Here is a 25,374-nt window from a genome sequence, read left to right on the forward strand (position 1 = left end):
AGAAGCTGACTACTTTGTGAACAAACCTGGGGAACTGGAAGGGCTGGACCCTTGCCTTATAGCTTGGGGACCTTGGCACGCAAAGCAGAGCAGGAAAATCAACCAGCCAAGACCAGGCATGACAGCACAGCTCCTGGAAAGGAGAGAGCATCTGTCCTTCCTGGGGGCACCATATGGATAGTCTGGCCGGACCTAACTGCAGGTTCCCTTGCTGTGCAATTCTCAGCAATTACATCCTGGAAAGAAACATGAAATACAACTATAGCATCTATGCTCAAAAGATTGGTAGCAGTTTATAGTCTATATGAATCATTCAATCAGTGGGCTTCTTGCAGACTTCTTTGCATATGCAGAAGCACAGAAGGAATTTCCAGAGAGGTGTTTAAAAGTTTAACGTAGTGCACAAAAAACTGCTTTCCATAGAGCTCTTAACTGCCAATCCAAGGATTGGTTGCCTTGTGCTTTCCAGTTGTCTGCAAACTCCAGGAGCAGTTTAGGGAACATTTTCAGAGTATTAAACAATAAATCTTGAGGAACAATCCAGCCCTTGATCTGGTAATTCCATGTTTGCTTTCTGCTGATAAGCCCCAGCACTGGATCCAGCATTCCAGGTCTGTATCACCAGTGCTGAGTAGAGAGAAAGAATCACTTCTATTGATCTACTTGTGTGGTTCTTCCAGTTGCAGCTCAGGACGCTGGTGACCTTTGCTACAAGGGTGCATGGCTGGCTTATAGTCAGCTCGGCGCCTATAAGGTTCCTTGGGGCTTTTATGCTATGCTGCTCACCAGACAGCGAGTCCCCAGCCTTTTCTGGTACCTGGGATTATTCCTCAGGTGCAGGACAACTCTATGCTTTTTTTCATTGAACTTCATGGGCTTCCTGTCAGTCATTTCTCCAGTTCTTTAAGGTCCTTCTGAGTGGCAGAAAACCTTGTGCTGTATCAGCCACTCCTCCCAGTTTTGCACCATCTGAAAAAAACCCAGCTTGCTAAGGGTGCACTCTGTCCCATCATTCATAACAGTGTTAAATATCATTGTTCCCAGTATCCATCCCTGGAGCACTCCACCACTGGCTGGCCTTCAGCTGAACTTTTTGCTGCTGACTACAATCCTCTGAGCCTGACAGTTCAGCCACTTTTCTGCCCAGTGTTCACTTATCTAGCCTGCAAGGCATAGACAAATGTGTGTGAGAATTTTTCAGAGATGGTGTCAAAACTCTTGCAAAGCTTGAGGTAAACATCCTACACTGCTCTTCTCAAATTTTAATGAGTCTGTATGTTTTCCTACTGCTTCAAAGATACTTCATAGACAAGGGAGACACTATCATGGGCAGTGGGTCATAAAAACTCTCAGATCCTTTCCTTAGAAAACATGCCCTTTGCCAGTTACTTTTACTTACCAGTAACATAGGCAAGCAAGTCTGGCACTGGTTTTGGGAGACTGACTTCGCAACCTTGAATGTTGACATCCGTCATCTAGCCTAGTTTAAAAGATGAACCAGTGCCACTGCTTTTGGTTAAACTTGCTGTGACTGAGGGGTAGTCAGTGGTAAAGCTTATTCTACCACTAGTCCTGGGAGATTCAGGCTTCCCCATCACCAGCAAGCACTCCATTTAGCACACAGAGTTGTAGTGTCAAAATGCATTAGCACAAACATAGGAGAAAAAAAGCAGAAATCTGTCTCGAGTATGAAACATTAAGTATTTGAAAATTACAATTTAAAGAAAAAGGCTGTGAACATGTAAGTCAGACTAGACTTCCACCTAAGTTCCCTTCTCCAAAGCAGCTGTAGCAGAGAGATGGCAGTGTGATTAGGCTAGCCAGCTCTTTGTGGTACCAACAGCTGCTGTGGCACTTTGCCAGGACACCCCAGGGCTCCATTGCTTCTGAATATGTGTCATTTTGTAAGCAAAACCATGCAGCACAAAAATATATGGTCACCAATGCCAACTCGGCGGACTAAGAATAGATCATCTATGACTGTGTTAACAGTTTTGAATTCAAGAGATTGCAAAGTACCAGGATTACATTTCAGAGAGGAGAGTTGAAGAAAGGGTGGAAAACTAGATGCAGTTCTTGGTTACTTCACCTCACAAAGTTTAACAGGGAAAGAGGCTTGACTTCGGCATGGATGAAGCTCATAGTGCAAAGATAGCTTTCCAAAGCAAAGGGTTATGCTTAGATTTCTGCAAGCCCCCCCTCCCTTGGGGGCTCTTCAACTCACCCTGACAATGGTAGTACCAGGGCAGTCTAGCAGCCCGGTTGGGTCCAGAAACTGGTGAAGGGTGCTTTTCCCCTTTTAAAAGCTGAGGGAGCCAGTTTAAAAGAAAGGTTGAAGGCAAGGATTATGTAATACTCAAGATGAGAGCAATAGTTCGGAAAGTAATTTCTTCCCTAAAGCACAGGAGCATGGGTGGGTAGGTGAGTGAAAGGACAGAAAATCTGCTCCAAACTCAGAGCATCTTTCCATAGGACAACATGCGGGATTTTCATGGGTTTCCTTCACACACAAGACATTTATGATGGAGTCTGGTCCTGCTGAGGTACTGGAAAATACTAAGGCTATAACAGAGGACTTAAATCTCTGCTTAAGTAAGCAGGGAAGATTACTTAAGATGCTGAAGGAGAGATACTGTGGTCAGAAAGCACATTGGTGAAAGCACAGCTACCAATACTGAGGTGTCAACAAGGGCTACTGAAGGCTTGCTTACAGCATTTGCTCCTCTGGGTGCCTGTGATCATGTAGAATCTTACGCAAGAGGAAAAAGGACTCATGAAATTGATGTGATGGTGTAATTTACCAAACTGAACCAAAATACTCTTCTTTCTTGTTTACTAGGCACTGCCGTGCTAGAAAGTCACAATCTCCCTTGAGTATCAGCAAAAATGAAAAGAACACAAGCTAAACAGACCTATGGAGTGTTTGTAAACTAAATTTATTATTAGTTTTAAAACGCATGGCTGCTTTGTTGTAGGGCAGCTTGTCTCAGGCTTGAAGGGTTTGCTAAGCATAGTAAGAGGCTGGGAAGGCAGAACGGGTTGTTATAGTTTGTTTGCACTGTCAAGAAAATATTCATCACAACCTCTCTGAGAGAAGTTTTGATCTCAACGTGCAGAGCTCTGATCAAGAAGTAAAAACCGTCATATACAGAGAGTGGCAACTGCAGTGGATAAAAATTGCTTCAGTCCAAAGTAATAATGATTTAGAGTGTAGATTCTCTCCCAGGGATTGAATTTATACAGTTCAGAGAATACACACTCATGTTGACAGGACTGATTGACCTCAGGGAACCTGCAGCCCATGACCTTCCCTCTCTTAGGTGCAGCTCTTAAGTAGAGCTCAGGCTGTCACTAGCCACAGCACCAAGATCAACACAGTTTTGAGTAAACTAGGGTTCTGAGCAGTGTATCCCAGAAACCTCCTTGCTTTGCTGGGAGTCACCAAACCTTTACCATCCATAGTTGTCATCAACTGTGACATCCATGAACCTGGCAGAGTAGGTTAGGTGGATGCTCTCCACACCCACCCCAAAGGTGGGAACTAGGGCATCTTGGAAATTAACCATAGACTGAAATTCTGCTAATCTTCAACATGCTCAGCTGCTTGCATGACAGCTTTGTGTGGAGTCAGTTCTCAGTGCAAGCTGAGTTAAGCGTGTAATACCAGAAATTCAATGTCTCTGTAATAGCTGTTAAATACTCTAGACTTCATACCACCACCTCAGTAGGTGTTAACAAAGTGTGCTGCCATCAGATGGAAAAGAGTCAAGGAAAGTAACCCAAAACCTAGAAAAACTGAAGAGGGTAGGAAGAACAGTTGTTACTCTTTCTTGAGCATAGAAAAAAGCCTGATACATCGGCTTGGAGAAATAAGGGTACCTCTTACCCATGCTTGATATAAACACAATATGGCTAAGTAAGTGCTGGCTCACAGTAGCCAGTGTCTAGGAAATAAGAACAAGCAAATCAATGAATTCATTTGCTTGCCTTCCAGGAAGCTGCCTGATAGTTTTGGAGCCTCAACCCTACTATCCATCAGCAGGAGGGGCTCCAAGGAATGGGGATATTCAGTCAGAGCCACAATTCTGTTCAGTAGCTTCTGAATGTTACTAATGAGTTAGAGTGTTAGTTAATTTTTTTGAGAGTTCATCATTCACATATGCAGAAAAGCTGTGTCACATCCATATGCAGAATTTGGGTGATATCTTTAGGAACTGCTTTCTAATTACAAACCTACTAAGAGGGAGTTTTCAACAAAACAGACAAACAATGCTGGCTGTGTGACTGTGTGAATGACAGACACCTTCTTTCTTTTCCTCTAGTCTCTCAGCAGGGGGAAAGCCAGAGACGCTTGTACAGAGAACTGCTGCGGAACTACAATCGTCTGGAACGACCCGTAGTGAATGACTCCCAACCGCTCGTAGTCGAGCTCCAGCTTTCCTTGTTGCAGATAATTGATGTGGTAAGTTACTTGCTGTTTTCTTCTCTATGGCACCCATTCAGCATAACAAATCTGATCTCTCATCTAGGAGACATATTCTTCCTCTTATCAGGCTATCAGAGATGAAAGCAGTCTGTCTTTTGCTAAGCATCCTCCCAAAATGCTGGAGTACATGCTTTGACACTTTAGAAGAGTGAATATCATCCTAAAAGCACAGCTAGTTCTGACACAGCATGAGCCTTAAGGAAATGAATTATGTATTTTTTTTCCATTTGTTTTAAACAGAAAAAATAATTCAATCAATTAGAAGCCATGTGTTACTACAAATTATTAATGATACATTCTTCTCAGGGCTGTGTGGGATGCAATAACTCAAGACCATGTGCGCATTCAAAGCTATTATCACTGCACTTACACTTTTTCATTAGATATTATAATGGCATTGGCCTCTTCTCCCATCATATTTTTACTGTGCACTGTGCTGAATGAGTGTGCCCTGAGATGAGCTTAGAAATACATAAAAGTAAAACCTGGAGGCACAGCCCTCTAATTGTCTTGACTGCAACATGCTTTTACAGAATTGGAGATTTGACCCACGGAAAATTTTAACATTATAATCCAAATCCTTTTTTTCATCATGAAGAGGATTCTGTATGATAAACCATGATATATATAGACAGGATTTGTTTCGTCTACATGAGAAAAACAAGCAATTTTGACCATCTTCACCCTGTCAGCAGAGCAAACAGGTGAACACACTAGTGCTCTTATCTTCATCCTGCCTTTTCCATAAGCAGTATTTGGAGCTGGTTTCTGATACACTGTCACTGTTATGGAGGGAATGAGGAATAGACAGAGAGATGTGGAAATATATGTGCAGTCACAAAGCAATTTAACAGAAGCCTCAAATATTTAAGCTTTTTAAAAGTCTCACAATCTTTCTGAAAATGTGTAGTATGCCAGGTGCTCTCCCTGGAGAGGCAAGCAGGACTCTGAAGGTGTAGCCCCCCAGCATCACAGCATGCAAGTGGCAAGTCCAGTCAGCTGTGGTATTCCTGGAGGCAGGCAGGAGCCACTCAGATAGGGTATGCATCTTTCTGTTTTGAAATGTTACCAACTGCATTGAACTGGAAGAGAGAGGAAATCTGTACTATCAACCAAAGGCCTCTACATGAGTGAAAGAGCAAAGATTTCCTGCAGCTAATTTCAAGTAAATTTCAGCAAGCAATTCTAGGTTTAGCAGAGGTGTCTCAGCTCCAAAGATCTTCCTTCAGTCCTTCTTTATTTCATTTTGGCATTTTCTTTCAACCTTATTTGAAGGTTGTGGGTACTAAAGGGCCATAGGGCTGTAACTGTACATTTTCAAAGTCAGGAGGAGTTACATAAAACAATTTTCAACTGTGTTTCACATTCATATATAAAACCCAACCTTTCAGGAAATTGGTATTTTTTAAAAATGCTTTATCTACATTAAGTCAATGCCTATTATAAGAAATGTAGTTCCAGTGTTTCCTTTTGGTTGTCCACAATAGGAAATAGGTATGCTAGATGTTCATACCTTTCAGAAATGAAGCTTTTTTTCGCTACATCTTTGTATTCAGTACAGACACTAGATGTTAATCTGTTTTAATCAAAACCTGTTCCAGGCTTGTGGTCTTGCAAACTGTACCCAAAGTGTTTTAAAAAACACCCAGACTTACCTGAAATTTTTACCTTGGATGATGTGAAAAGGTGCCTGTCTCCTCAGGGCAGGACAAAAAAAATCACTTGGAGGTTGAATCCCTATACTGAAAATGTCATTGTGGCATTAACAATGTGGCTAAACCAACCAGCCTGAAAGTGCACAAAACACTGGTCCCCTGGGTCCTTAAATCAGGAATCAATGCAGAAATATGCCAGCAACAAGCACTGTACTTGTAAGCCCCTCATCCTCCACTGCTGGCTGGACAGACGGCAGTATCTGTCTCCTCCAGCTGCTGAAGTAAATGTCTGTTTAAAAGGAGGCTTGTTATAGCCACAGTGATGTAAAGAAAAGCAGTCAAGCTACAAGGAAGAGGTAACCTCTGTCAGCTAAGACACCATGAGGCAAACTAAGTGGACATCTCTGTTCAATCAAATGGGAGTCTGGGGTGAGTAGACTCTGCCTTCTCAGCTGCTCTGCCTGGTGGAAGACAAAGCACATGGTGCATAGCTCTTCACTTGGGGAAGAGGAAAGACAGCATCACAGTTTTGGCAATGGTGTATGCATTAACAAAGGGAAAAACTGCTCTTTTTGAGGACCTATGTGTCTGGTGTAACATTGCTGGTCTGTCATTGCTGTAACAGAGCAGGATGCTAGGCAGGGCCCCAGCATGAAGGCATTTTTTACATCATACTCCCTGGGAAAAAAGCACTCCATGCTCAGGGAAGTGTCATGTGCCAAGACATACTACAGCATTGCTGGACTCACTGAGATACTTTGCAAGCAGTCACTGCAATGGGCATGAGACAGTGGACCCTGTTCCGGTTTCCCTGCAGGAGAAAACAATGTGAAGAAGATGAAAACAAATCTGTTTCATTGTTGCATGGAAATGAGAAGGGGTCTGCCACTGACAGTCAAAGAACCTTGTGCCTTACCCATGCCAAGACATGTCATCACATCTAAAGCACTTCTATCTGGGACAGGTTCCATCACATGCCTCCATAAGTCTGTTTCCTACACATACTATATTAAAATCTAATGAATCCTAAATTCAACTTCTGCTGACAGACTGCTGAGAACAGCATTGGTGACAATCTAGTTGCACACTGCTACACGGAGAGAAAAGACTGCTCTGAGATCTCTGTGGTTTTCCAAGCAGTAGTACAAGTAACTACTTAAAATCTCACCTCCTCTTCTTAAAACCCATCAAAGAAAATGTCAAAGCATGACTGCTTTGGATTATGTTTTCTGCTTATTTGTGCATGTATTTGCCTACACAGGATATGTATGGTTTTTAGGATTCAAAGCTAGCCATTGTACTCAAAGCTGAGAAGAACATGTTATCTACTTGTCACAGTTGGGGTAGGCAAATGCAAATGAAGACTTGGGGTTCGGACTTCTTCCCAAAATTACATTAATTCATAACTACAGCCATGACAGGCCCATTACATTCAGGAAACAAGTGAGCAGAAAGAGGGACAGCTACATCCCCTGTTTAACAGCAGGGTTCAGTTCAGTTTGCCTTGTCCTCTGTGTGAAAGGCCAGCTTCATGCTGAGCTGTCTCATGTATGCCATTTCTGAGGGTCACTTTTGTTTGGAGCCTGACGTCCAGGCACTCCCTGTGCATCAGGAGGGCACTGGCTGGTGATCTCTCTCACAGAGCACTGTCAGACACTGCCAAGCTCTGCAAACCCAAGCACGGGTAGACATCCAAGAGTACTTGGACCAAAAATTCTCATCTTATTTTGTTTGAGAGCCCAGTCAGTTGATGAGGGTAGAGTAATAAAGAAATGAGGCATGGCATTTTCTACAGCAGAGGAAATGCAAGCGTTTTCTTTTGGCACAATGTGAAAGGAAGCTGCTAGGTGAAAACTATTTGTCATCATGAATGATTGTTTTAATTTCTCATGTTGGCATCTGCAGGAGACCTTATCTGAAGGGGTGTATATGTGGTTGCACCGTTAAATTATTAAAAAACCCAAACATCTGTTGATGTCCCTGCATATGGTGGAGTTCTGTAGTACTTTTCTCCTCCATGTTCAGCCTCCCAGCTGCCACTGTCAGAGGTCATAATGATAAAAAAAGGAATTTCTAGTAACCAGTGGGAAGCCACAAAAGTGCTGAAAAAATTCTCAAGCAATCCATGAGTCATTATGCACTTCCAGAAGCCAAAACATACACAATTTTCATGTATTTTGGGCTGTAAGGTCAAAACAAATACTGTGTCTGGAAAAATTTATTATGGACTGTTCTGATTCAGTTGCAAAATGATTTTTCAGTGTGTAAAATGATTGTACATTCTAGGGACTGTAGGGTTATCTCCAACCTCATGGTTACGATATCACAAGGTTGCAAACAATCTCACTTATAAACTACAGAGGTTGTTGCCATGGTGTATCAAAGCTCTCCACATTTTTGGAAAGCAGCAAGACTAGGTAATGTAGGAGTTTAGCAGAACAATAAAAACAAAGATTCACTTTGGATTTTTTCCCTGAAAACCGGGTCTGTGCCTTGCTGTTCAGAGAAGACAAGAGAAAAGATCTTCACATACTTCACCAAGTTCTCAGGTGCAGTCACTATCACTATAAGCAGCATACTAGCTTACAGCATAGATATTTTTGCCTTCTGTACCCAGACCTTATCAAAATGTTGGATTCAAACTTAAGCTTCCACTGGTTTCCTCTAAATCAAAGAATACAACCCTGAAGGAGTTGGAGTTTTTTGTTATTTTGGGTTGGTTTGTTGGGTGTTTTTAGAAACAGTTTGGTAAGAGACCAACTTTTAAATGCAAGCATCTGTTGACATTGAAGCTCCCTTCACCAGCCTGCTCATTTCTCAGGTGATCTGCTCATCAAATAACAGGACTGTTGAACTCAGTCCTCAGGAGCTCAGACTTTTTTGCTGACGAGTTCTTTATGTGAGTGAGAGTTGCCAGAACTAGAGGCTGCCTGTCAGTATACTGTGCCAGAAGTTAAAGGTGAGAAGGTAGGAGGGGATGCTATGCCTGGCCCTGGGGTGCATCCTGTCTGACACAGCTCTCCTACTGTTAGGTTTTTTACAAAATTTCTGTCAGATCTGAATGCCTTTAGCAGCTGATATCCTTGTTTTTAAATTATTTTGTTTCATAAGCTTTCTAGGGCTGGTTCTGCAGATGTATTGAAAGACCAGAAAGTTCAAGGTTTATTTTCTAGCTCTAATTCACCTCTTCCTTGTTAAACTGACCTTACAGCATCTAGGTCATTCCCTCCCACCTTTCATTCTACATTCTCACACATACAAAAATCTATGCTGTGTGTTATGTTGTAAACCCAGATCAACATACAAGCAATTCAAGGAAACAAATAAAAATATGCAGTGCACATAAGCACCTATTCATTTGTTATTCCCAATATAGTATCAGTATTTACTAGATTAAACTATAATCTCTATAGTACATCCTGTACAAATCTTTTACAGATAGATATCTTCAACTATGTAAGCTTGACCGTTCAACTGACTCTTTCAGCCCTTCTAGATTAAAGTATCTTTTTTTTTTCTCCTAATAATGCCTTTGTATTTATTTTGGGCTTCCTGCATAGCTTTTGTGAGCAATGTTTACTCTGTATCTCCTTGAAAGACCTGCTCTACCAAACCACATATCTTTCTGGAAAGTTTTTGTCACTCTTACATTGCAAGAGACAATTCAATGAGACCAGAACAGCAAGGCTGATACAAAATGGTGCAACTGAGAAGAAAAACAGACTAGACACCATCATAAAAGCTGAAAATCAGTTTGTGACCAAGAGCATTAAAATTCCAGACAGAAAAATTACAGAAAGGATTTTAGACCAACAGATTCATTGGAGTTAAATCCCAAAATCTCTCTCTTGGTCACAGAACTCACTTGGTGTGACCAATTTTCAACTCCAGGAAGAAAAAATAAAATTCCTCTCCATTAGCATTGGAGGATATTGAAAATTGGGAATTCAAGGCTAATTGAGCAATGAATTATTATTTTGGCTGTTCCCTATGTGCCAGACATTATCAAAATGCCAGTCTCACTAAACCAGCTAAACGTACAACGTCTGATTTTGCTAGTACAATGAAATTAAGTACCATGGGTAGTATGGCTTCCTGACTATTACTACTTGCACATGCCTGCATGAAACATTATGATGGAGTTTTAATTACCTGAACTTTACTGGCATCTTTTTATTTTGTATGACTTCTGCCTCACTCAGCTCAGAGTGGAGGCAGCTCACTTAGTGGGAAGAAATGCCATGGTTTGTTTTCTTTCAGCATGGTTTCCCAAGCTGCACATAGTGGCAGTGGCTCTAACAAAAGAAAGGCTGGTTTCCTTCTGAGAATTTTGGTTGTGGTTATCCAGCTTGGGCATCTCATGATAATTAAACAATTTTCTGTCTGACTGGTGAAAAGACTGTACTCTATTGTTCGTAGATGTAGGAATTTAGATCTTGAGCTCATGTATATTCCTTAATTTTGGGTAACTAATCTGAGGCATCAAAGATTTGCAGTAAAACAGTTAAGCCAAAGCTGTTGGGGTGGCCTTGAACCTAGTATTTCTTAGTTTCTCAGAGTTCTCTGAGGATAACTCCTGAGAGACAATGAGTTCAGCTCTTGAGTAAAAATCTTTCCTCCCATTTTCTATCCCTAATCACAGGCTTTAAGAGCTCACTTGAGTTTTGGAACACACCTACATTCCCTTTTTTTTTTGCTGTGCTGTCACACCAGCATGGAAATATAAAAAGAAAACACAGGGAACCTTGCAGATAGATTGAATGTGGGTCTCTGATAAGTACTCAGGGTTGGTTTTCTCACCAATTCTTCTGCTGTTTTCCTTGTGATTTCAAATGCTGAAAAGGGCAATTAATAATTAATATCCTAGAATAAAGATTTGTGTCTAATCTTGTTTGTTTGAAGCACCTGCCGACTGTGCACAAAATACATGGAGGCTATTTCAGGAGGAGGTATCCACCCTGGAGAATTTAAAAACCACCTACATGCTATGTGTGGATATTTTGGGATTTTAATGGTGGACTGAACAGCTTTTGTATGGTGACATAACACCCTTTCCCTCAGGAACTAAGCACGTATGTCAGTTTATCCAAGCAGTAAGATAGCAGCACTGTGCTGCAAGGCCATGTGAGGCCCTCTGACCCAGCTTCTGGGGCTTCCATGAGAATTATCTTTGAAATAGAGGGACAAAGCTGGTGGCTTCACTTTTCCCCGGATGTCAGAGAGCTCTGGAGCAGGGAGTCCTGCAATTTGAAGGTCTTTGTGGAGGAACTTGGAAGTCAGTCTCAAGCCCAGTGAAGCTACATTGTGTCACAATTCACACCAATGAATGAGATCAGTTCCCTCATCTTCGGGGAAAATTAGTTCCTAAGTCAAGTACCCACAGCCCCAGGCAGTGGTTGGAAGTCATTTCGCATGTGCAGAGCAAGAACAAAACTGCCTTTTTTCACCACAATGGAAATTGGAATGTTGGGAGATGCTGAGGGGGGGGGAAAGTAGGACACAAATCAAGTAGGCTTGGGAGACTCTCACCAGTTGTGCCAATGAATGAGAGGGCTGCCTACTCTGAGGCCCTGACTGGCAAGAGAAACTGGCATTTCTTCCCTTATTTCTTACTTCTGCTCTTAGCTTTGGGGAATGTGTGGGTTTAGTACTTGCTGCAGTGGCTTTTGTATCCAGGCCTTTGCATTTAACATCCATGTCTGGTTGGTCTCTGACATACAGGGAGTCAAGGCTTTCACAAGGAGTACCTCTTGAGGACTTTTGATAACCATCCATTACACAGCCTAAGGAATATGGCTGGCATCCATGTGTTTGCAGGCTTCTCTGGCACAGTCCCTCTTTCAATGCTGTGCTTCTACGAGTACTGGGTTCTCTTAAACTCTCCACTGTCACCACAAGCAATTGCTCCTGGCTCAGGGGCTTGTAAGGGGAGGAGTGTAATCTGACATGGGCCAAAACCTCCAATATGTAAAGTTCCTGTCTCAAAAGCAAGTGGATAGATTCTGCTGAAAGCAGCAGATAGAGATGCAATGGTAGTCCCCCAAACTGGGGGAAGAAGAATGCGGCTGGTTAAAGATAGTGGGACAACACAGCCTACACAGCCTACTACGCTGCCTTTGTAGTAGCTGCTACACAGTGGAAAGACCAAAGGCAGATTGCACTTCTTGTTGACAGCGAAAGAACACATTCCTCTACAAGACAGGAGGGAACCAATAAAGGCATGACCTCAAGGAGAAGCCAGTGGCATCAGATGAGAGCGTGATTCAAGATGAAAAAACACTTATTTGAAATCACTTCCAGCCATTCATAGGAGGAAATCCTGAGCAACAAAGATATCCAGCTATGAGCACTTGCCCAGATGTATCTTCATCTTGATGGGCAACAAAATACTCAGCAGGTGTTTGTTCTTTTGTTATTTCTTTGTATTTTTGTATTTCTCCCTAGTCTTTCACCTTAGCTCTGGACCCTCCTGTTGGATTTCCATCTTCCTCCTGAGGGTGCTTTTTTTTTTGAAGAGATTGAGATGAAGTACTTAAGTTATCCCTACCTAGTTGATGTTACCATGACAAGGTTTATTTCAGCTTCTTAATGAGACCCCTGAAATAAAAAGGCTGTCCAGCAATGCTTACTTAAATGTTGCCAGGGCAACCTAGGCACTCCTCAAAATTACTGGCTCTGTGAGCCTTCAACCATTCAATGCATTTGAGTTTTAGATAATCAGCTGAAAATTGTGGGTAGATTGGTGGTTCAGCAATGGAAAGGAGTGCCTGTACAGTTGCAGATTGAGTATACAAGCATTTGAAAGCTTGATCAATTCCTTTGGATATTTTGAACAAGATCCCACTCAAAGATCAGTGTCTCTGCTAACAAAACTTTACAAGTCTCCATGTCAATGTTTTCATGTCACTTGACTGCTTCAGTTCTCATCTTCAGATATTCAGGTATAAAAACAGTGGGAAAAAAATTTCAATTACCTGAAGTGGTACCTAAGTAGTCACACATGACCATTGAGAGTTACTTGCTCAATTAGGGACTTTTCTGATCATTGTCTTGAAATAGTTCAGTGGCTGATTCAACTCCAACTTCTGTGGCTCTGTGAGAGGGCAAGAATTAATGACTCCTGCTGATCATGTGGTAAAAAATGCCTTGCTGCATAGATGACATGTAATCATATGATGTGACTACTGAACCAGCAAGGGCTTTGGGTTTTTTTTGTCCAGGTGATGTGACCCAAGTAGTTATGGGTAGTTAAGGGTGTTGACCTGGCAAGGGAGCATCTGACAGGCAGTGGTGCACAATGTAGGCAGATGTATGTCCATTGTAAGCTTTAAATTTAGGGCAGGGAAAAGAAAACCAAACTAAAACATTCACATGTCACAGCATGTGCACCAGAACAAACCAAACTGTCACTTTACATGGGTCAAAGGTGGTAGGAATAAGCAGATATCCAGGGCAGAGGATTAACTGGAGTAAGGCTAGAGATAGAAAGGGAAGAAAATGACCCAGATAAATACAGGAAGGATTTAGAGAACAAGTGTTGCACTCACTTGCGACCACAGCTTTTCTAGCATTTTTAAATTCTAGAAGCAAAATTATTTGTCTGAGCTGAACATTTGCAAACCAGGAGAACTGCCAGAGGAATGATGGAATAGCACCTCTGGGAGCTGATAATTTTCAGCCTCACCCAGAATCTTTGCAGGACTGCTTTCAATGCTTTGCTTCAAAAAAAGATGGGAGCTGAGATCTGGCTCAATGCAGAGGGAAGGTCATTCCCGAGGCTGACAGTGCCAAGATGGGAATCTTGAACAGAAAAAGCAGTGTGAGAGATTATTCAAGTTTTCTCCTGGGAGGAAAGGCATCCTCTCAACTAACCTTTAAACCCCTCTGCATAAACCAGTGACACAGAATGAGGGAACTGCCTCCAGCACTTCCCAAGCTCAATAATTACCTTTTAATTTCTGCAAAGATAAGTAACCAGTGATCTCCTGGGACAGACTTTGTCCAAGTTAATTGTTTGTGTGTGTCTGTGTAACAGAAAGATACAGTCCCTTCTGTGCTAAGCTATTTTAGGGGTGCATACAGCACACAGGTCATGATGAAGATGGCAGGAGCTGTAATTCTTCTGCAGCTCTGGAAAGGCCAGGCAATCAGCCTACTGCAAAGGCCAAAGTATTTCCTTACAGAATGCAAAGCTACCACAAAGATAGAAAGCTCCATAGACACCTCAGCTCTAAAATGCCTCTCACTCTAACAGGGGGTGAACTCAGACTCAAGGTCCCCATGGCCCTCCTCTCCTTGGCAGCCCCAGCAGGCACTTCTTCCTTGTTCCCTCAGGGTCCTCCTCCAGAAAGGACTTAGCAGGAGAGCTACACCTGGAAAAATTTCTGCCCAGTATGAAGTCAGCTTTGCTGCTTCTGCAAACCAGGCACTTCTGTAAAACTCAGATGCTTGTTTGAAAAATGTTCTATTCTGTCATGCAACGAGAAGGACCCATCAGGCTGCATCTGTTGACCAGCGCTACATATGTAAGCATTTTCTGTGTTTTGCCAAAATGTCAGATACCATTTAAGAGCTCAGCAGCCTGAAGACAAGGATGGGAATAGCGTCTGAATGGCCAAGAAAACATCCTGAAGTGACTTTATTGTTTCACCCAAGCTAAGAGAAACGTAAGCAGCCCAAAGCCCTTGTTAGACCTTGTGGTTTTACTGATATCTAAACACCTGACAAGGAAGACCATCATTGCTCTCTAGATAAGCATTTGAGAACTCAAAACGGTAAGTTTTCCGTTGACTACGAAACATATCTAAGCACAGTAGCCCTGTGAAAAAGCAGGCAAAGCAGACCCAAGACAGTAAATTTAATGTTACGTGGAATACCTGTCTGAATAATTATTTTGAATCAAAGCTGATTAGCCAGTTATTAGTATTTGACACACAGTTAAACAGGTAAAGACAGCAAACTGTTTTGTGAAATACAGAAGTCAGCCTGAGATATCTTCCTTTGCAAGCTGTCTAGTATAAACTTACTGTGCCAGAAAAAAATTAGTTTCCTTGTAAATCAGAGCCACTTATGAAAGGCTCCTGATGGAAGGCATCTGCACATGATGGAAACCCCCAGCCTCACATTGGACTTTAATGCATTCCTGTGAGGTTTACATAGGTAGATGACAAAATGAGGAATGTCCCTTCTTCCCCTTCCCTGCAAGTTTCAGTGTAGATGGGAAAAATCCTTAGTTCTGTACAGCAATGGCATTGGCTGATTGTTGCTGACCAGATTTTTAATCATGTTGTTCAGGCTCTTTTAACAGTACACAGAAAGTCTTTGTTAGGAGGACATGTGCAGCGTACAAGTATAAAGCATTCTTTGGCTAAGTGCACAAAATATTGTTAGTACTTGATGTGCAATTCAGACGACCATCATGCTTGCCAGCCCTACAGGACACCTCAGGAGTCACTGGTGGCCAGGAATGCATCAATCAGATGGGCTGGTGGTTAGCCTCTGAGGATCCCTGAGACACAACCTCTGTGTTTCTGGGTTGCTTTCATTTCCCAGGTCAGTGGACACAGATAGCTCTGATGACTCTATCAATTACCAGCTCTGGGGTTATTCTTTACTTTAGAATTTTATTTTTCAAGATGATGTTTGAATCCTCCAGCATCTAAAAAACTTGTCTCAACAAGCCCAGTCCTTCTCTTATTTTTCTACAGATTTTCTTACAATTGCTTCAACCACAGCAACCAAGGGAACAAAAGGGGGTGCAGAAGGACCAGGCCTCTGGAGGTGGGTTGTAGTTTGCATATAGAGAGGAGTACGTTTGCTGGAGCAGCAAAGAGGAGAAAGGGAAATGTATGATCAGTGTAACAATATAAAATCACATCTGATTTTTGTGTGGCATCTCACAGCAGCAGAAGCAGTGTAGTCAGGTCTCAAGGGGACTCAAGAAGAGGTACTGTGATAGACAGTTTTATGGGGATCACTATGGCAAAGACCTGTTTCCTGTCTGAAATTTACCTTTCCTGGTAAAAAGGGGCCTGCTGCAGAGCCTAACTCTGGCCACAGTGCCAAATCAGGAATCCTCCAGAAGTTGATGTTACAGCTGGACTCCTTGCTGGAGTGTTTCTGTAATAGTCAATGATGTCTCCCTTTCTAGGTTGTTGTATTTCTGGAGCTCTAACAACCCAAATGTAAAAAGAGGAGATGATGCTACAGACAAGGTTCATGCTAAGAATTCAGCAGTACCACTGCTCCAGTGCCTGCTGTGCTGGGGAATTGGTAATTAGGAAACTTCTCTGGGCAGTTCTCCTTCATGCCTTAGGCTAGGAATCTGCAGCTCCTCCATGGGACACAGAAGAAGTAACTCCAGAGGACACACAGATAACCAGACACACCTAGGGTTGCAGTGAGATGTTGCAGTTTGATTTTGAGCAGCCCTTCCCTGACACTTCTGGGAAAGTTTCTTTGCATATGTACTGTGAGGGTGACTCAGGAGGGGAGGAGGGAGGAAAGGCAGAATGAATGTAGCATGAGGTGGGCAGACTGGTATTCTTCCAAAGTGAACAGGGTTTTTCTACCTTGTTGGAGAGTAAGTACTGCAATAATGACATGACCAGAGAGGGCATGCATGTCCAGGGAGCTCTCTGTATGGTTTAAATGTGTGCCAAGCAGCTTGCAATTGCAATGTCTCCCACCTGAGACACTGCAGACAACTACATAAGCTTCCTAGGGCATGGACACACACAGGGACAGCTGGGCATGCAGTGAGCCAGGCCCCCTGAGCAGCATTGCCTCAGCTCCTGGGAGGTGCAGGGCATGGCTGCTGTGCTGTTTGGGAACCCGTGTATCGGCATCACAGTGACTCTGCAGTCCTGCTTCTTCATCCCCACGGTGCAGGTCCTGGACCTGCCGAGTAACTGCAGAAAGCCAGGCACAGAACTTAGGCACCAACTGGGTGGTGAGAACATCTTTGTTTCTGTTATAATAGATTCTTCCCCATGGTCTCTGCATGCAGGAATGAACCTGCTGACTCCTGCTCTGTGAAGGTGTTTTGTGAGCTCCCTCTCATGCAGCATATGTGTCCTTTTAGCCAAGTGATAGCTTCAGCCTAAGGTCAGCCCTTTCTTTCCTTTAGCCAGAGCTAACTTACATAGCAATGATACTTGAAAAGAACAGCACTTCTGGCATTATTTCACCATTGCATTGTAGTGGTAGCAAACACAACATAAAATCTCTCCGGCTATGACATGTAGTGTGGTACTGAAAAACATCTTGTTTTGAGCAGGTAGCTAGAAGGTAAAACTTGGTAAGGAATTCATCCCCAGAAAAAGAAGTTAATCATCTATTACTTTCCTTTCTATTGTTGATCAGTTATGACAAACACAGGGAGTCTGTAGGTTTAAAGGATAAGAAAAAGAGCCACTATTGCCTGGGCCAAATAGTGGTGTTCCAGTGAGCTCACAATCTACTCCATGGAGTTTGGTTTATGTACCCCAAAAGTGTGGATTCTCTAGAAGACACAGAAACTCTTACATCTCTAATCAAACTGTTTCATCCCTTTTTCTCTTGTCTTTCCTTCCCTCTTTTGTTCAAAGGATGAGAAGAATCAGGTGTTGATCACCAATGCTTGGCTGCAGATGGTGAGTAACGTCTATTAGTAAAGAAACTCTAATTGAAACCTACTGAATGTGATTTCTTAGCAGAAAAGCAAGACTGCTATCTTATAGATTATGTATAATGCAATACAGGCATTTTGAGTCCTTTAAAATTTCTCTAGTACTCCTTTTAGAATTGAAAATTAACTTCAGGAGACTACATTAATCGTTTGGACAGACCTGTTGACCTTTTGAGCATAGAAACCAACTGCATTGTTTTGCCAGTGGATGTAGTGATCTAGTAACAGAGTCCAGAGTTAGAGTCTCATCATAGCTGAGAAGAGTATCTTCAAGGGGCTCAAGGCCCTCTCCATAACCAGTGATGGGGACTTATGAGCAAGCCAAACACCCAGTAAAACAGGCACCTGCACTTACCACTTCTGGGAAATTTCCACCTCGGCCCGAGACTGGGAGCCAGGGCATCTGTCCCTGAACACAGAAGTGGTCACATGCAGACTACTCATAGGGGGTGGTGGGTAGTCCAGAGACCACAGAGGGCCCAGGGCTGCTTTGCTGCTGGCAGCACCCAGGCAGCTCTCTGGGATATTGCCTTCCCTTATGCTTGACAAACCTCTTACATAAACATTCCTCCTCCCTCTTCTGCAACCTGCTCCAGTGGAGTATTCACCTGCATGCTCACACAGAATAAGCAAAACTGACCTTCACTAAGGAAAGGGACCTCCTTTACAGGACGGAATTTCCCATCAGGTCTGCCTGGCTGCCTATGGTGAGGGATACAGTGTTTTCTTCTGCTGCATAAACAGATCTCCTTAAGGGCCTGTGGTCAGGAAGGAAGCAGTTCTTAAAGGAAAAAACAGTGGGAGACTTGAATGATTAAACTTATTCTACTTTGATTTTCACAGCCAAACACTATCTCATATTAATATGTTCAGCTGAGCAGGCTGTTTCTTCCTCAGCTACCTGCTGGGATTTGCAGCAGAAATGAGTGTTTTCATATTGCAAAAATTAACTGAGACAAACCTATATGACTACAGGATTGTTAGGTCAGAGCCTGTAGGTGTCCTGTCCTTTGCAGAGATGTTCCACAGATTCAGATGTTCTGCAGAGATGTTTCACTGATTAAGGTTTCGCTTGCAAGCCTCCCACTGAGCTTCATTGTAAGTCAGAAGGTTCTTCCCAAAAGCTTTTCCTGCACCTTTCTCGAATTAACTGTGTTGAGGTGGAGGAGATGGGATCAGAAACAGTCCCTTGGTGTCACTAAAATTCACTTGCCTACCTCTCATAGCAAGGTGGTTAGTAAAAGAGCCACCCAACCTTTCTAACAGATTAAATTACTTCCACCCAATGAGGAGACTCAGACCATGGTCCACCTAGCACTAACCACCTCAAAAACCACTTTACTTCAGAACCAGCAGACTTCATGGAAGTGCCTACTGCCAGTGGATCTGCCAGCCATCCAGCAAAGGTTTGGGATGCCTGGACACAAGATGAAAAGCTAAGGACTGTCTTCAGTAGTCACACTATTATTTCCTCTATATATGCCAACCTTTCTTAATAATTAAAAGCATTAAACTATTATCATACTGAGGCTATTGCTATTGGCAAAATCTATCCTATTCCCATAATAGTACAAAGAACTTAGAAGACTTTTAAAAGCTCATATAATCTGATGTATGTGTTTGTCAACAGTCCTGGGTTGATGTTTACTTGTCTTGGGATCAGTATGAATACCCAGGAGTGCAGAACTTGAGATTTCCTGCTGACCAGATTTGGGTACCAGACATTCTTCTGTATAACAGGTAAGCAAGATGTGGAATGGCTGGTAGGAAACGAGAAGTGCAGAAAGTCAGCTATGCTTCACTGATACTAGGGGCCTTTTGCCTTCTATGGATTTCCCCTTATCCTTAAAGAGTAACAAAAACAAGCAAGCATCAGCGAACACATTTTTCTAGTAGCCCATCTGATCTTCCTTGCTGTAGTTCTGCAGATGTCTTCTTTAACTTTTTCTCAGTGAACACAGAGAGGAAACTATTATAGTCTCTTCAAAATTACTGTATCTGCAGGAGAGCTACTGTCCTATATGTGTCATAGTGTTTCTGATTGAAGTAAACAAATAGATTTTCATCTCACTTCCATTATCACATATTTTATAAACCTCTCCATCTTTCTTCTACTCTGAACATTCGCTAATCTGTTTTTCCTTCTACAGAGATGAATCTAGCTCTCTAGACAGCATTGCCGCAGTGTTGAATGAAGTGGAAACTCTCTAGACAGCTGTTTCCTTAATGCTTTCCAGGAGAAGGGGATTTGGAGTTTCTCTAATAATATCTTAATTCTGGACTTATTTTTTTATCTATTGCAAACCCCAGCTGTTGTTGTTCAGCTCTGCTGTCTTACTAGATTTTCCCTCTTATGTCTTTCTGTGACAGTTTTCAGGGTAATATTTTCTAATTACCCAGATTAAATTTCATTTTGTTAGTTTCCAGAGTTCACCATGATCTATATTCCATTCCAAATCCTTACTACGAGATATCCAAAGGAGGCCTGGAGACACCTAGATTGTTTAAGAGCTTTACTTTACCTCAGCTTTGCTTCTTACTGTCTCTTTATTCCTTTTCATTCTCTAAAAAGGAGGTGTACAGCTTGGTCCATATTACTGTAGTTTATAAGAACAGGCTGAAATTCAGATAGATACCAGCCTGCTCTTAGTAAAAAAAATAGATTGATTTGAGGCAGTTGGCCCTTCACAAATCTGTGCCAGATGTTTCACCCCATTTTCTTTGAAGTTAGGCTGATGTCTATAATTTCACCTTTAAAAGAAGTCAGAATTCTCTTTGATCTCCCCTAATTCACTATGCCCTTCCCTCTTCTCCACAAGCTCTCACAGATAATTGTTAATGCTTCAGAGGGTATTTCGGCCAGTCCTTTCAGTTCTCAAGAGTAAATTTCATCAGCTCTGCTGAGTAAAATCTCTCTTATCTACATTTCCTTAACCTGTTCATCCCCTGTTCTGCCATGGACCCCTGCCGCTGTGTGAGAATGGGTTGCAAAAGTGAGGGACACAGGGTGCAGGAAACTGCAGCTCTCTGCACCCTGTTGTTTTTTCCCTTCCTTTCCTCTCTTCCTTGTCCCCTTGTACTTACAAAACCTCTTTCTGTTGTCTTTTATGTCTTTGGTAAATATCACTTGTTCTGGACTTAGGCTTTTCAGTGCCATCCCCTTTGTTTTGTATTGAGGACTGAAGACTCAAGACATAAATAAAAAGCAGACCAGAAGAGTAATGGAGGCTCTGAATTTTTAAAATCTGGTAGAAAGACAGGGTGTGCAGGATGGTGAAGTCATGCAACACAAACCTGCACATAGCCAGTACAGGCAAGGCTCTACAAGCTAGGGGATCCCTCTGTGGCTAATCTCTTTCTAAAAGACCCTCTGGAACAAGCCCCCAGACCTGCTTCTTTGAAGAATTGTGTCCTTGTCTGGCTCATTACTCCTTTAATTATCTCAGAATTTTGGAATAGTAAAGAAATTCTTTATTCTTGGTCCCTCCTGCTGTTGGAGTTTCAATGAATCTCCTCCTTCAAGCTCCTAAAATAACTTCTCTCCAGTGGTTTCTTCCAATGCTGGAAGCAAACTCTTGTCCTCTCTGCATCTGAGGAGACTACAGAGTTGTTATGTCAGGCCACCATTGCTGTTACAATATGTCTGTTACTACAGATATCTGGGTAAGATAGCAGATAAGGTGATTTATGTGGGGAGCGGACTCATTTTGAAAAGTGCCCTAGAAGACCCTCATTGTCCCAGCTGTCCAGTTTTGGGATACAGCTAATGTGGCACTTTTGCTTCTTTTCCTTCTGCCTTTTTTCTGAAACATGCAACACTCTGCCTCTCACTTCTTTGAGGACATTGCAGCATGCAAGCAGCCTGCCAAGGTGCAGGCTGAGAGTAACAACAAGGAACTGAGATATTTATCAAGGGACACTTCACCCAGATGTAGGAGCTTAATTCAGCCAAAAGATTATTTTTATGTTGACAGTTACATCTTGACTTGCACATCAGCTTGCTTTTTCTTTATTTTGTTCTGTTTATACTGTGTTACAGTGCAGATGAAAGATTTGATGCAACTTTTCACACAAATGTGCTGGTGAACTACTCTGGATCCTGCCAATATATTCCTCCAGGTAGGGCACAGAGAGTATTTATTTACTTTTAATCAAGTAATTTCAAGCAGGTTTCCTTCATGAATGAGACAAATGGTGTTTAAAAGCCCTCTGTGGAAATTTTGCAACCTAATGTTTGCAACCTTGCAAACATTATTAGACTGTCTAATAATGAGACAGACCCACTATAAAAATTTAAGTCCAATATCAGTGGCATTTACACTTTATTAAGCAGTAAAATATTCCTCTGACCAATTTGCTCAAAACATCCAGAGGCACCCCTAAGGTGTCATCCAAAGTAAGGCGATGTGCACTATGTCATCATGTTTCATGTGCACTCTAGCTAGGTCTCTGTTGTGTGGAGAGGTGTGTGAGCAGAGGTGACCCCAAGAGCAGCACTTGCTCAGCATTGAAGCCCTGCTTGCCAGGCTGAGGCTAAAATCCAGGTAACAAGACAATCTGGGATTGGTCTCAGCCAGTGGGGCCCAAGTCTCAGTCACTTTTAGTTTCTGTTGCTGACTCCCCGCCTGCGTGTTCCAGCATCCAGGACTCACCTGTGGACAGAGAGGCTATTCTGCAGTTGCTCACTGTGGTGGACAAAAAATTTCCTAAACTTTGTGTCATAGCATAGCACTGTCTCCAAGCAGGTCCACAAGGCCCAGTAGGGATCAGCAATCATTCCCTGATGGCTGCTCCCCTGTTGTTCCCTACCCATTAGACCCCTTAAATCATCCCAGAACATGAACTAGACACAACCATAGTTAAAATCAAGGCTTGGTTACCACACAGATGATAAAGGCCATCACCAAGCAAGGTTTAGGAGACCAATGTATTTTAAAAGGGCTGTGGGCCTGAGGCCTGGCCTGTCCAGGAACTCCTTTCAAAGAGCTGGTCACAGCACAGTAAACCCCTGGGGTGTACTCTTTGTTCCTGTCAGACCAAGCAACACTGCCTGCAATCTGCTAGGGCCAGCTGGCACTGGGAAACAGGCTGGGCTGCTCCTGGATGTGTGTCCCAGGCAACCTACCTCAAGGATGCAGTGAGAGAGATCTTCACTGGTGGAGGAAGGGACATTATTCCACTCATGGCAGCATCTTCCACCTGCAGTACTTGTTTGGTTACCCCATGACTGTATCACACAGAATTTTTGAAGAGGAAACTTGTTCACAATCAGAGACAGATGAGGGTAAGATGAAATGCACCCTGCACATGCTTGATCATGACTGATTTCTATCTACAGGCATTTTGAAGAGCACATGTTACATTGATGTCCGCTGGTTCCCCTTTGATGTGCAGAAGTGTGATTTGAAGTTTGGCTCCTGGACTCACAGTGGCTGGTTGATTGACCTGCAGATGCTCGAGGCTGATATTTCCAACTACATCTCAAATGGAGAATGGGATTTAGTGGGTAAATTGGCCAATGTACAAATTTTCAATAGTCTAATTTTCAAAGGCAAACCTCAAATATATAGAAATTATCAATCAATTGGACATGGAATACAGATATTGAAAATACAGATCTAAGAAGAAGCAAAGAAATAGGAAAAAAATCACATATCAGAGACAGCCTTTCAGCAATGTTCATTGAACTGTGTCTGAAAACACTGTGTTCTGAAGCAATTGCCTGCCACTGAGTACATAAATGAAAGCTACTAGTCCTGACACATCTGAGCAGTTTGTCAGTACTAAACTTGGATGTGTCTCTTGTAGGTGCATGGAACGCTACTGTCACATTTACTCAAATACGTCAGCAAAAATGATTGGTGTAAAAATTATTTCAGCCACACTTTTACATAAAAGGATCTTTCTCACCCAGAAAAGCATCAAAATGTCTCCCAGTTCACAAAATGCACAGATTAGTATGTCTCTCTTCTATGCTTTGGAAGGTACCTGTATTTTCAAAAGAATTTATGTCCGGAACTAGTTATTCAGAGAACTAGTAAGTTATTTTGAGCTCATTTATGTAGCTGTAAGTCACAAGCAATGTTACAGAAATTGATGGAACTTAGACAACTGCAAGGAGAAATTACGAAAAATATGTTTATCTTCTGGTCCGGATATACAGACAAGGAAATAAGTGCCCTACCCAACTGCATGCAGTATTTTTACCATGCAGGGCATCTGAGAAATTATATTCAGTTTTATGAGAAGCCAGAAAACTCCATAGTGAAATCCTCCTAAAGTCCAACTATTTTAGAGCAATCCTTCCTTCCAGTCCTCCTTTACAGTGGGTATTTTTGTCCAATAACTTTGCATATCTGATTAAGAGTTTGTGGTTTATCTGCCTTCAACCCTGACTGGGGGAGAACAAAACAGGGACTTATTTAGCTCATACAGCAAAAGCATTAAATAGCACCTCAGGCAAGCCATGTCTATATCCTTTAAAAAAACTTTTCTAAGCCTCTGCCAAAATGCACACATTGTCATATCATCTGTTATGTCCACAGAAACAAAAGAGAAGTGAGCAATTTTGGCATGAAAGATACAAGGTACTGACTTCTTCCATCTCTCCTGACATTTCCAGTGCTCTTGCAGTCCCCATCATGGAGCATGTCAGGCAATCTGCTGCAGCAGGATCACCATGGGCAACCCTGCAGTACCGCTGTATTGGACAGCTATGTCTCTTAACCTTCAGATATATAACAGACTTTGAGCTTAACTTGGCATGCTTTTTGAAAAATAAGCCTGTCTGTTTTTCCTGACAAAAAAAAGAGCAAAAATGTATAGAGGATCACAGAATAGTAAGAAGCAGTAGCACTTGTCACCCAGAAAATCTGCTGCATGTGCTAGTGAATATCACATCAACAATGTGTTACCATTCACAGAATGTAGGAAGGCAGAATGCACATTGTTGAGGTTGTGATGCTCAGGACTGTTTTATTCTGGCTCAGATGAGCTTCATTAGCTAAGCTAGGTTTGAATAACTCAGAAGGCATGAAAGCAAACCATAGAAAACACAGAAGATAGACCAAGAATAGCAGAGGTGACACACATTGGCTCATAAACCATCACTTCTTGATCCAGTCCAGGGAGGTAACTGGGAGTCCTGCCTCTCTCCTCACTGCTCTGATCATCCTGTTTGTAGGTGTCCCAGGGAAGAGGAATGAGATGTACTATGAATGCTGCAAAGAACCATACCCAGATGTAACATACACCATCACCATGCGTCGACGCACCCTCTACTATGGCTTGAACTTACTCATTCCCTGTGTTCTCATATCTGGCTTAGCACTGCTTGTATTCCTTTTGCCAGCTGATTCTGGGGAGAAGATTTCTTTAGGTAAGTGCTAAAATATTCATTTGTTTTATAAGCACCCTATAAAATAGGAAAAGAAATACCTCATGGCACTATGTTGCTCAACGAAGAAAGATTTCACTAGAAGAGAGCAATAGAAGTACTTTTTTGGTTACAGGAGCAAGGAAACAGCTTTCTGTATGGCATTCACACATTCTGTGCTACATATAAT

General features: G+C 42.3%; 1 protein-coding gene across 1 annotated transcript in view; it reads left to right on the plus strand.

Annotated features, from left to right (window-relative positions):
* The window catches only part of LOC128940474 (neuronal acetylcholine receptor subunit alpha-7-like), a 57,988-nt gene that overhangs the window by 11,815 nt on the left and 20,799 nt on the right, over positions 1–25,374 (plus strand). The window contains exons 2-7 of the mRNA XM_054281907.1: positions 4,323–4,462; positions 17,730–17,774; positions 19,440–19,549; positions 21,849–21,928; positions 23,148–23,315; positions 24,993–25,187. Of these exons, the coding sequence (XP_054137882.1) occupies positions 4,323–4,462; positions 17,730–17,774; positions 19,440–19,549; positions 21,849–21,928; positions 23,148–23,315; positions 24,993–25,187 (738 nt within the window). The remainder of the gene's footprint in view (positions 1–4,322; positions 4,463–17,729; positions 17,775–19,439; positions 19,550–21,848; positions 21,929–23,147; positions 23,316–24,992; positions 25,188–25,374) is intronic.

This window comes from Melozone crissalis, unplaced genomic scaffold (genome assembly GCF_028551555.1).
Source record: "Melozone crissalis strain CALT ecotype California unplaced genomic scaffold, PUWL_Pcris_2 ptg000005l_1, whole genome shotgun sequence".
NCBI classification, from domain to species: domain Eukaryota; kingdom Metazoa; phylum Chordata; class Aves; order Passeriformes; family Passerellidae; genus Melozone; species Melozone crissalis.